At 44.9% G+C, this 13,333-nt stretch overlaps 1 protein-coding gene across 1 annotated transcript in view; it reads left to right on the forward strand.

Moving 5' to 3' along the window:
* Nucleotides 1-12,473, forward strand: part of LOC125884805 (zinc finger protein GLI2-like) — a 108,507-nt gene extending 96,034 nt beyond the window's left edge. The window contains exons 9-14 of the mRNA XM_049570044.1: nt 87-227; nt 3,246-3,395; nt 4,592-4,756; nt 5,272-5,550; nt 9,091-9,439; nt 9,884-12,473. Of these exons, the coding sequence (XP_049426001.1) occupies nt 87-227; nt 3,246-3,395; nt 4,592-4,756; nt 5,272-5,550; nt 9,091-9,439; nt 9,884-12,003 (3,204 nt within the window). The 3' untranslated portion in view covers nt 12,004-12,473. The remainder of the gene's footprint in view (nt 1-86; nt 228-3,245; nt 3,396-4,591; nt 4,757-5,271; nt 5,551-9,090; nt 9,440-9,883) is intronic.
* The last annotated feature ends 860 nt before the right edge of the window (nt 12,474-13,333 follow it).

Below are 13,333 nucleotides of genomic sequence, written 5' to 3' on the forward strand. Positions count from 1 at the left end.
AGTCAACGTGGATCACTTAGAAGATAAATATCTTGTTTTAATTCCTTTAAAGAGTGTTTAGATACGTCTCTCTGCGCTCTCCTCAGAACCACCACGGCAGCTTGTTGGACCTGAAGGACGACGTGGATCGGGACGAATGTAAGCAGGAGCCCGAGGCCGTTTACGAGACCAACTGCCACTGGGAGGGCTGCAGCAAAGAGTACGACACGCAAGACCAGCTGGTCCATGTAAGTGTGTGTGTGTGTGTGGGAACATTTATTTAACACTATTATTTATTGACTCTGGAAACATTCCGTTTTTCTAACTGGGAAATTTCTTAAACTTCAAATTATAGTTCAGCTGTACGATCGGTGACTTTTCCAAAACATCCTCACTCTGACCTCGTCACATACCAACATTTGGTCATGGACTTTCTAAGTCCAAATATGACGTCCAAGGTTTTGATGTCTGTTTTCACAGGAAATGTACAGTTTGCTTTCAGTCTCTTTCAAAATAAAAGCACTTTGTCAGTGCAACACCGCAAATTGATGTTTTTTTTTGCCATCAACAACAAAAACGCAGTTTGGGTTCTGGCAACAAACCCTCCTTGTTGAGTTTAGGCAATAAAAACACATAGATGGGTCAAGGCAACAAAAAGACGTGGTTAGGTTTAGGCAACACACGCAAGTGGTTCGGGTTTAGGCAGCAAAATCAGGTTTGGTTTTATAATCTTACGAGACCCGAACACCAGCCACCCAGTTGAAAGTTGTCGTTTGTTGGACCCATCTTCCACCCCTCCTGCCTGCCCAACTTGGACTCGTCGCGTCCCTGCTGCCAGCGAGTGCCATAAACTATAACGGTGACCGGCCTCGTATCATGCTGACGTTAAAGAACGACTTTTTCGTCAGTGTCTGACGCCACAAGTCACTGCCCAAGTGTCGGATTTCACGGCTTCGGAGTGAGGCCGAGTTGTTATGCTTCATTTTACCTGTGACTATTAAAAATAAACCCAATTTCCTCACGTTTTCTCAAACTACTTCCTGTTCAAAGACAATGCTTAGTTTTTATACTTATCAGGTCCTATTTAACCCAAATAGCTTGAAGTAATTGAAAATAAATACCAAATAAAACCTGGAGTCTCAGGAGGATATAACATTGGTCTAGTTCTTTTAAGACATTTTAATATTATGTCCTCAAACGACTGTTCCAAGACCAGCTGCGAGCAAACACTTAGAAACTTATAAGAAAGAATTCTCGCAGATGCACATTGAGTTTTCCAGCCTTCGTGTCCCTAACCGTCTGACCTCCAAACCATCATCACTTTGCTTTTTCTCTCCATCACAACAAGCAGAGTCTTGGTGAAAAGCGTCTGAAGCATTCCACACCTCCAGTGAAGCAGAGAGGGGGGATTAGTGAGGGTCACCTCACAGACGTATGGCATCTTTAAACGTCGGTGTTTCATCGCTGACATTGCTCTGAAGCTTTGAAGTGGTTCCTGTAAACAGATGAGACTGCGGTTGGCGGTGTTGTTGCAGAGCTATTGTCTCCTGCAAATTAAGACCACATTTCCCATAAACTCCAGAACTTCCTCTCGTCTTGTTGGCGGAGCGCCACCGAGCTTCTCTTTAATAATTAAGGATAAACATGTAAGGAATCTGTTTTCCATCCACATGGAGGAGCACTGCCCTCTTCTTTTTTTATTGCGTTGTAGACATTGCCAGGTTTGTGTCTGTGCAGAGACCAAAACCTGAGTGTATCTGCAACCTGTGGAGGTGCTGCACATAAGCGTGTGCGGAGGGATACGTTGTTATCTGCTAAGAAATATTTCCAGCATGCAACCTGCCTCCACCCTAGCTCCTCCTTTTCATGTTGTGTCTCACTTACAGTATCAATGTCATTTCTGTTTGTCATTGATGCTGCTCGGTTCTGTTCCCTCCCTGCCTTATATCTTTACATGCAGGCGCATGGAAGGGCAGGGAGGTTTGCTCTCTGTGTTTAGGATTACAAGGTCTATAAATCAGGGTATGACTAATATAGGAACAAACCGTTCTGTTCAAACTGTCAGAATATAGACAGGAATCAAACTGGAAAATTTGGTGTATATAAGTGCTGCTGACGTAAAATCTTTGGCTTAGAGTTTAAGAAAAAACTCATTTTAAGATATCTTTGTAAAAACATTTTTAGAGAAAAAAACAACATAACAGTAAAAAAAAATGTAACTGACAGATGTCATCTTGAATCTTACCTTGTTGATATGTCACTCTTATTATTTTCTACATCGCAAGATTTCCAGAAATTTTAACATTTAAATATGCAAAAACATGATCTGATTAAATATGAGCTGATTTGCATACATTTTCACAAAATTCCTGTTTCATTTTGTCTTCACATTACAGTCTCTTTTGATGTGAACAAACCCCTTTGTAAAATCCCTCAGAATGTAGATATGAATCAAACTGAAAAAACTTGGTGTGTATAAGTGCTACTGAAGTAAAATTTTGAAGTTTAAGAAAAAAATGATTGAAGAAAATATTCTTCGACAAAAAAATGACATAACGTCTGCAGTTTATAAGTTACTCTTTTTTCTAATGCAAGTTTTCTGATATTTGACATTTAAATATGCAAATGAGGCAATATCTAATCAAATAGCAACAGAAATCTGAACTAAAATAAACCTAAATGTGTATTATTTTTCTTTCTTCTTTCTTGTCTGAAAGGAGACATGTTATAAAAGCAAAACAGTCCTTAATCTCAAAGGTGACCAGTGCAGTGGAGCGTGTTGCCCAAAAGACAAAATCTCCATCCTATCAAATAGTTTCTGTCAAAAACGGAGCTCTAAAAATTTAAATTTTTGTGACAAAATGATCAAGAAATGGGTCACAATATTACATCAGGCCAGGAAACAGGACACAGAGAATTATTATGATAATAATAAACGTTAACTTGATTTTAAAAAAATATGTGAAACAAGTTAAACAACAGGCAGATTTTGTGACTTGTTTAAAGAAAGAATGAGTCAAACTTGATGATGAGAGAATATTTTATCTGACTCTTACAGTCGTCTTTCATTCAGCATGATGTAAAGAATCTATGCAGCACTAATTAGTGAGACTGTAACACTGCTGCAGCCTCCCTCTGAGATTTACACCGACAAGATGGATCTCTACAGAAAGAACAACATGAGAGCCTCTTAGTGGACAACTCACTGCTTCTGTGTGTGTGTGTGTGTGTGTGTGTGTGTGTGTGTGTGTGTGTGTGTCCTGCAGCACATCAATAATGACCACATCCACGGAGAGAAGAAGGAGTTTGTGTGCCGCTGGGAGGACTGTTCGCGGGAGCAGAAGCCCTTCAAAGCTCAGTACATGCTGGTGGTTCACATGCGCCGACACACAGGGGAGAAACCACACAAGTGCACGGTGGGTAACGGATGGCCGCCACGCCCTCCGGGGGCCCGTCGGTGGCCGCTCACACGCTCTAAACACCGAGCATGTTTCCGCACACACGGACACATCTAGATTTTATATATAGCTGTTTTATCTGAGGTTTGTTTGTGTCAGTAAGAATTAAAATACCTCGACGGTGCATTTATAACTGGATTCTTTTTGACATTACAGATGAAACGTTGTTCCAAAATCATGAATAAAAACTGCAGCAAATATAAAAATCGGGAAATAATCTTAAATGTGTAGATTTTAAAAATCTAAATAAAACACCACTTTCAGTATTAATACATCTGTGGAATAATTTAATATTTTGTCTACAAATTGTGAGAAGAGCGATCTGATTGGTCCAGCAGCTTTTTAAGCACAACATGGATGTTTTACATTTTGTAGCAACCTGTCACTGTCTTTTCAGCTGCTTTTTAAACATCAAAATAGATGTTTTATAGCAACCTGTCACTGTCTTTCCAACGAATTTTTAAGCACCGAACGCAGGTCTTTTGTAGCAACCCATCGCTGCTTTACAGCTTTTCAATAAATTTTGACTTTCAGACAATACAACACTTTAGAGTTAACCGTTATTGGAAATGTTTGGATCACATCAGCTGTGCCGATGAGTCGATGATGAAGCTTGTGAACGTAGTAGCTAAATCTGTCCTTGGAAAGAAAGACTTTTGCAGATATAACTACAACAAGATTGAGCTCAAAGGCAGTTTTGTGTTTATATGTCTTGTACTCACTCAGTTTGGGCAATCCCATCATCTCTACAAAGTGAAATTGGCTGGCGCATTCAACAGGGACTCTTCTTTAAGTGGTTATGAGGGTCGGTCTACTTGCTGGAGTTGTAAACTAGGTTTCATTACATAGCAGTCTACTGACAAGACTTGTATATCTACGGAAACTGAGATAAAACTGGCATAGAAACGTTTTATTTTGAAAGCTAACTGTCCCAAAATGTGAATGCATTTTGATTATATCTTTTATATTGTTGGTAACTGTTGTGTCATGGCAGTGCTCCACTCCAGAGTGCAGTTTACTGTTATTATGGCACACAAGTGATGCAGCATATTGATTAAATAGTGCTCAAATGATGTCACAAAACAAACACCACTTCACAGTAAAACTGCCACCACAGGCTAACATTTCCTCTGCTCCTCTCTGTTCCTCTGCAGTTCGAAGGCTGTTCTAAGGCCTACTCCCGTCTGGAGAACCTAAAAACACACCTACGCTCGCACACCGGAGAGAAACCGTATGTCTGTGAGCACGAAGGATGCAACAAAGCCTTCTCCAACGCCTCGGACCGAGCCAAACACCAGAACCGGACGCACTCCAATGAGGTGGCTGCTGTTGCTAGAAACACTTTTTCTCAGTGATCCTGTATTTAATAGTTGCGTGAAGCTCAAACCAGTCACTTTGTCACTGTTTTTCCAGCAGCTTTTTGGCACCAAACGTGGATGTTTTGTAGCAACCTGTCACTGTTTTTCCAGCAGCTTTTTAGGAACCAAACATGGATGTTCTGTAGTGACTTGTCACTTTTTTCAAGCAGCTTTTAAGGGAACCAAATGTGGGTGTTTTGTAGCAACCAGTTGCTATTTTGGCACCAAACGTGGATGTTTTGTAGCGACCTGTCACTGTTTTTCAAGCAGCTTTTCAGGCACCAAATGTGGATGTTTTGTAGCAACCACTTGGTATTTTCTAGTCGCTGTTTAGGCACTAAATGTGGATGTTTCATAGCAAACTGTCAGTTTATCCAGCAGCTTTTTAGGCACCAAACATGGATGATTTGTAGAAAACTGTCACTGTTTTTAGATGGCGTATAACATAGTGTCTGTATGTTTCTATGTATCCATAGAAACCCTATGTATGTAAGATCCCTGGCTGTACCAAGCGCTACACAGACCCCAGCTCTCTCAGGAAGCACGTGAAGACGGTCCACGGCCCTGAGGCCCACGTCACCAAGAAGCAGCGCAGCGACCTGCCGCCGAGGCCGCCGGCGCCGAGAGAGAACGGCGAGAACGAGGCGGGTAACAGAGAGAGAATCCAGAGGGACGACAAGATATCAGACAACAGCTCCCCCAGAGGCATGGAGGACTACCTGCACGTCAAATCCATCAAGACCGAAAACTCTGTGGTAAGATCGCTCAGAAGGTTACTAACAGAGCTCTGTACTAACGACACTGAGTCTAACAGTATTAACTCCTCAGTTTAACAACAATAGGCCTCTTTATTCTAACCTTCTCTCTGCTGGCTGCTTGATTGTCTTCATTTCTCTCCTTTTTCTGACTTTCCTTATGGACAGACTTTGCTAAGGTGAGCTCACCTACAGCTTATTAACACATCTTTCACCATCTTTTTCATTTTACTCCATCAAAATTAACAGTTCATTCCAAAATGAGACCCTGATACACAAGTGGGTGAATACTGTCCCCAAAGAAAGTGATTCTTTTGTTTGATTTTTGGGGGAATCCACTTTTCTCCTGGGTTTAACAAAAAAAAAATACGTTTGAAGAAACACGTGCTACAATAAATGACATTTTAACCATTAAAGCTAGGGGTGGCAGACACCTTGAAAAGGCAAAAACAACTGAAAATACACCCTCCTCCTGCAGCTCCTACCTCTCTGTCCTAAGCCCTCCCGCCATACGACCATGGTAGAGCTCTTTCTCTGTTTATCAGACCACAAATGAGACAAGAATTAGCCGCTAGCCACCTGAGGGTCCCTCCATCTCACTCCCTGCCTCTGCAGACTGATTCCCCAGGAGTAGATGCATCAATCAGCATCTGTAGCAGCTCAAATTCAGCCAGTGCAAACCCCCCCAGCCCCGGGTGGACCAGAGGGCTGGTGGTCAGCAACAGTGCCAGGTCTAACCTGTGTAATGGCAGCAACAGAAAGTTTGCTTACCTGGCAGGGAGTCAGGGCTGTTTGGTCCATCAGAGGTGGAGTTTGTGCTGGCTGGATTCATGTTGCTGTGGCTGCTGACTCAGGGTTCGTCTCTGGAGCTGCTGCCCAGTGGTGGGGAGTGAGGCGGAGGACACACTCAGTACGTTTAAATGCACAGTTAAGTCAAACTACAGCTGAAGCTCCACTACGCCATTTGACTGGACTACTGTCCTTGTCCAAGTATAAAATCCTTTTTCCTGTTGACCTATTACGTCACAGACCAAACAATGGACAAACAAGTTAGCTACGGTTAGCTAGCAGCTAACTGCTACCATGGTGGACAACTTTACAGCTCTGTACATTTGGTCCGTCCAAAAAGTCACGGCTCTGGATGTAGATTTCATCACGTTGTTGCCGGCTACTTCTTCAGTTATACATTTAATGCTTTTCAGCTTTCGGGTCAAAGCCGAAATTGTGGAGCATGCGCCAAGCGCCTCGACCAGTTTGGGTCTGATTGACTGTATACATGCAGGAGGAATTCGACTCCCAATGGAATGTCCCCTCTCTCTGAAATGACCTTTGATTGGACAAACTCTCCCGAAATCAGAGGCATGAGGAGGTGCAGAAGTCTAGTTTCTCTCAGACCACTTGAATTACAATATTATCAAAGGTAATAATGGGATGTTTGCCCAAAGATGCCAAAATTAAACTGCTCACCCCAGCTTTAAGGGAAAGAACAGAGTTAACTTTGCTTGTTAATATTGGAAAATATTTTGGAATCTTCTCAGATGAACTCACTTCATCATGTCATCATCAGCTGCAGAAGGATTTTGTTGCATTGTTTTGTTAACTGAACAAACTTTGGTTTATCTCTCCATTTTGGTCCCATGAAGTTGTTGCCATATAACACTCATGCTGCATGCCATCTCTGATACCATGTGCATCACTCTCCCTTCTCACCGGCAGTGTAAACCTACAGTGGAGACCTATCAAACACCTGTCACAGAGCCTGAGCGTGATGAAAGCAGCTCCTGGATTAATATTCAAACAGTGGGAATTGGTTTTGGCGCTCTGTGCAAACAGTACCCAGCCATCACGCTCTGATCAAGACAGCTTTTTAGCAGTGAATATATTAGACTCTGCGAGGAAACCCAGGGCCGATTCAGAGAGATACATGGAACTGTTATTGTCCTAAACACAGAGATAATGTTGAACCAGATATTATAAATTAACATTTGAGTCCAGCCCTGTCGCCAGAGGAGAATCTTTGCAAACATACAACATACATTACATCTGTATGTTTCATATCAGCGTTACTACACGACGTAGTATATGAGCTGACTCCTCCTGTGTCACCTGCCAAGCTACAGACGACTGTTTGAGACCAACAAACACAAAAGTCTTCCAGGAGCTTTTTAGTCACCAAATGTGGATGTTTTATAGCAAACTGGCTGTTTTTCCACCGGGGATAGTGCCACAATAGGTAGGTGTGTTACCGACATGTAACTGTATTTCCTGTCAGGATAGTGCCACGAAAAGCAGGTGTTTCTTTGCGGAGATATCGCTGTGTTTCTTACTGGGATAGCACCTCGAAAAGACTTTATTTTTTATCAAGACATTGCTGCGTTTCATGCCGGGCTAGTGCCACAAAAAGCAATTTCTTTCTTACTGAGACATCACTGCCTTTCCTGCCGGGATAGTGCCAGGAAATGCGGTTGTTTTTTAACAAGACATTGCTGCGTTTCCTGCCGAGATAGCGGTATAAAAAGCAGTTGTTCTTTACAGAGAAATCGCTGTGTTTCCTGCCGGGGTAGTGCCACAAAAGCGGTTGGTCTGCTGTGATAGTGCCACGAAAACCAATAGTTCTTTATTGAGGAATTGCTGCATTTCCTGCAGGGATAAAACCACGAAAAGAGGTTGTTTTTTTATCAAGACATCGCTGTGTTTCCTGCGGGATAGTGCCACAAAAGGTGGGTGTTTTTAATCGAGACATTGTAGCACTTCCTGTCGAGATGGTGCCAAGAAAAGTTGTTGTTTTCACCGCTGCATTTCCAGCGAGGTTAGTGCTACCAAAAGCAGGTACTTGAAGCCTAAAATATGATCTTTTGCTAATGATGATCGTGTTTTCTTTTTGCCGAAACATAACCACACGTTCACCACAGCGTTGTTAAAATGTAAAGCGTCAACTTATCCTGCTGCATATTAAAGTACAAATGTAAAGTATCTGTGGTTTGCAGAAACATACAATGCAACAATTCTTTGGCGATTGTGTCCTTGAGGTGAAATATAAGTGAGATATTTTGAAAACTAAGAAACAAAGAAAAAGAAATCAAAGTTGACAGGTGACAGAGAGACTGTAACTGAAACGAGTCAGCGTGAGAGCAAAGCTTCTTGCTCACCTAAAGACTCAGAAAGCCTCCACAGTTGAGTTTTTGGTGATCACATCTCGTCATGATTGGCCTGGCGCTCTGGCTCGGGCTCAAGCTGCCTTTCATCCTGCCCATTTCTAATTCACAGACAGACTAAGACAGTCTGTAATCTGTGGCGCACCCCCCCACCTCTCCACCCCATCCCCAAAAAACACTCATTATTTACAATTAAGCGGGGGGAGGATAAAAGATTCAGTGATTCAGTGTTCTTGGTGCCATGTTAACCACTGCTCCACTTCTGTTAGGAAAAACTGTTTTCAGGACAAACATGCTGCTTCTCTCACGCTCCTTTTATCTTCCTCACTCTCCCTCTGCATTCCCATCACTCCTTCCTCTTCCCTCCATCCACCTCTTCCTCTAGATGTATCAGTCCAGCCCTGGCGGTCAGTCATCATGTAGCAGCGAACCATCACCACTTGGCAGTGCCACCAACAATGACAGTGGAGTAGAAACGGCGGCGCACAGCGGGGGGAGCCTGGGGGACCTCAGCACCCTGGACGACCTGCCCTTTGTGGAGTCCTTGAGCTGTGAAGATTCCGCCGGCGGGGTCGCGGTGGTGGGTCTCCACCTCCGAAAGCAGTTCGGCACCAGCCAGCGTCTGGAGCATCTGAAGAAGGAGAAGCTGAAGACGGTGAGGGACTCGTGCCGCTGGGCCAGCAACACAACACCCGCGGTCCTCGGCACCAAGCTCCCACCCATACCGGCAAGCGGTGAGTAGATAAGCATTTTTACGAGGCATGCACATGGTTTAAGTAACACACGCATGTGGTTACTGTTAGCCAACAGACGTATGTGGTTACATTTAGCCAACACACGCACATGTATACGTTTTGGCAACACACATAAATGTGGTTATGTTTAGCTAACTAACATGTGGTTCCGTTTAGCTAACTAACACATGTGGTTCCGTTTAGCTAACTAACACATGTGGTTCCGTTTAGCTAACTAACACGTGGTTATGTTTAGCTAACTAACATGTGGTTCCGTTTAGCTAACTAACACGTGGTTATGTTTAGCTAACTAACATGTGGTTATGTTTAGCTAACTAACACGTGGTTATGTTTAGCTAACTAACATGTGGTTATGTTTAGCTAACTAACACATGTGGTTCCATTTAGCTAACTAACACATGTGGTTCTTTCGTTCATTCACAGGGTCCCTCCTGGAGAGTCCAAGTATGGGTGGTGGTCCGGCGTCCTTCCCTGGTTCCGGCTTTGGTGATCTGAGCTCTGGTAAAACGACTCTGCTGGAAAACCTTTCCGAGCGCCGTGACAGCACCTCCAGCACCCTGAGCTCAGTTTATACCCTCAGCCGCCGCTCCTCAGGCATCTCCCCTTGCTACTCCAGTCGGCGCTCCAGCCAGGCCTCGCAGTTCGGTGCCAACCGCCCCAGCAACCTTAGCTCCGCTGACTCCTACGACCCCATCTCCGCCGACATGTCCCGGCGCTCCAGTCAGGCCAGTCAGTGTGGGGGAGGCAGCGGAGGAGCAGGAGGGTGCAGAGGAGGGGGTTTCCCCAGCCCTCTCAGCCTGACCCCGGCCCAGCACTACCGCCTCAAGGCGAAATACGCTGCTGCCACTGGAGGTGCGCCACCTACACCTCTTCCATACATGGAGCGAATGTGTCTGAAGACCCAAGCAGCACTGTGCGGGGACTCCCAGGAATCCTCCACCACCAACCAGCCTTCCAGGCAGTACAGCAGCTATGCCACACGGAGTCTGATGCCCCATGAGGTCCCGTCACACATCCCCCGCAGAGCCAGTGACCCCGTAAGACGCGTGGCCATAGATTATCCCAGCCAGCCACAAATGCAGCGCTACAACAGCATGGGCACACTGAGTGGAGGGGTTACCATGCAGCCCCATCCACCTCCTGCAGCACATCTAGCCCAGCAAGGCTGCCTGCGACTGGATGGTAGTCCCCACCACTACCCTTACAGCCTGCGACCGCCCAGCATCTCAGAAAATGTCCCCATGGGGATGATAACAGGCGACATCCCTGAAGAGGACCTGATGCTGCCTGATCTCAGCACTGACAACAGAGCGTCAACAAATCAAGATTTCCAAGGAAACCCTAATCTGCAGCATCAGTCGTACTTTCAGAGAAGGATGGCTGTCGTGAACATGAACCTGCCTAGTCAGGTTTTAGCCCCCTCCAGCATGAGTCCAGGGCAGCAACGACAGATGTGTCCGTCTTCACCAAGGGACAGTAAGGCCAACGTACTTCCTCAGTGGAGCAAAGTCTCTCTGGGACCCACAGATGCGAGCCAGCACTACTTCAAACCTCAGGTCCGAGGGAACCTGGCTGTCCTCCAGCAAAACCAGAACTTTGGATCTCTTCACAACGATCTCAGATCCAACCAGCAGATGATCCAAAACCTTGTCAACACAACGCAGCAGAGATGCAAACAGTTGAATACCGAAGCAACCTGCTTCCAGCAGCAGAGACTCCAGCAGTTGTCAAATCTGAATGAAGCACTCGGCTCTCAGTACAGCTTCAACAGTCCTTACGATAAGAACGGTAACTCCACTTATCCACCTTGTAACAACACAGCAGCAGTCAGGGGGGACATGCTGAGCCCCACATGCAAACAGGAGTCGGCGGACATGCACTTTGCTGATGCTGGATTTCAGTCTGTGCAAGTAAAAACAGAGGAAGGATCGGTCATGATTTCAGAGCAGCACAACTGTAACGTGAATCCCTTGGAAACTGGGAGCCACCTCCAGCCGATGCCGCCGACAGAGCTTCTGAGCAGGCCCCTTCCAGGGCCGAAGAGGATGCACCAAACGAGGAACCCAAGCACCCCGGATGTTGCCTCCAAACTACCCAGCGGTGGAGTTTTAGGACTTCACTGCAGCAACAACTCTGACGACAATGCCCTGTACTACACAGGGCAGATTCAAGTATTTGAGCCCAACGGGAACTTGGACCATCACGTGGTGAATGTACCTCCTTTTGAGAACAATGTAGTGTCTCAGAGTCCAGGCAACAACCCGACGCCAAGGACTGTAGACTGTACCGCAGCACTGGAGCAGGCGCAGATAGACTTTGACAGCATGCTGGACGATGGGGATCACTCCAGCCTCATGTCAGGAACCCTGAGTCCAGGTCTGCTCCAGAGCCTGTCCCAGAGCTCCTCTCGCCTCACTACACCCAGGAACTCGGTGACGCTGCCCTCGGTGCCAGCGGGGACGGGGAACATGGCCATCGGGGACATGAGCTCGTTGCTGACCGCTCTGGCAGAGGAGAGCAAGTTCCTAAACTCGATGTCGTAGCAAACTGTCTTTGAACTCCTGATGCACGATAAACATTCAACCAACTTAACGTTGACTGTGTGTGTGCCAAAAAGCCTCTGCAGTGTGTGACGCTTGTTTCTTGTACAGTCTCATTATTTAAATGGCAGTTTTCTATCTTTTCTGAAAGCCATATTTCTGTTTTTGTTTTTGCCTTAGCAAGTAAATATGATGTAAACAACAGAAGTCTTTCAGTTGTTGTACAGGTCTGCAGTGAGAACCGTTTACTAAGTGCCTGGCTCAGCCAAAACTACGTGTAAATGCAACCTGCGTATCTGGAATGTACCATCGCCACCGACTTGTTTCACACTGTAAATGACTCGAGCTGAACTTTGATATCAAGTCGCTCATATGTGCTGGAGGAGAATCGTCTTCTCTCCATCGTCACAGCCGCTGATGAACTGTGACGTCTCAGTCGGGCTGCACGGACTTGATTTGTGACTGAATTATGAGCCCATGCAGAAATCTGAGAATAAAGAATCAAGCTTTTTTTTCCTTTTGTACATCGTTGTACCAGTGTGTCGTGCTGGTTGAATGTAAATATCATTTGTACATTTTTAAGAAATACAATATTGACATTGATTTTTTTAAACAAATACTGTCTGTGTTGTTCTTCATGATGTTTCTGAGGTTTCAGATTTCTCCAGAAGAGGATCAGAAAGGTTTGAGAACAAGTGAACGGCAAAATATGTTGTTTCTTTTTGCTCTCGAACTGTGACAGTCACATGACTGTTTCCTGATCTGCCACACCGTTGCCTGAAGTTTGGTTTGGTTTAAACGACTAGACCTGATTAGGGTTAAGGAAAGATCCTGGTTTCATGTTGTCGCCATGGCTAAAAGAAGAACTACGAACGATCCAGGTAAAATAAAGTCAGCTTTGACAGTTGGTAGCAAACTGTCGTCATGTGTCAACAACCCTGTCACCAGACGAAAATGTTGGCATTGTACATTTCTGCAAACCACAGATACATTTTAAGTTTTTTTTTGACTGTGCATATCATAGGTACAAGAAAGGTATCTCTCCTGCCAACCAATGTCTAGCTGCGGACCACAGTTCAAGACCAACAGACAACAAAACTGGTTGTGATTTAGTGAGTCATTGCTGAGTTTCCTTTCGGGAAAGTGGCACAAAAAGTGATTGTTTTTTGGTTGTTCTTTACCAAGACATCGCTGTGTTTCCTGCCAGAATAGTACCGTGAAAAAGGTTGTTTTTACCAAGACATTGCTCCACTTCCTGTCGGAGTCGTGGCACAAAAAGCAGTTGTTCTTTTTGGGATATGAGCATTTGTTTTACACCGAGACATCGTCGCAT

This window comes from Epinephelus fuscoguttatus, linkage group LG24 (assembly GCF_011397635.1).
Source record: "Epinephelus fuscoguttatus linkage group LG24, E.fuscoguttatus.final_Chr_v1".
NCBI lineage: Eukaryota > Metazoa > Chordata > Actinopteri > Perciformes > Serranidae > Epinephelus > Epinephelus fuscoguttatus.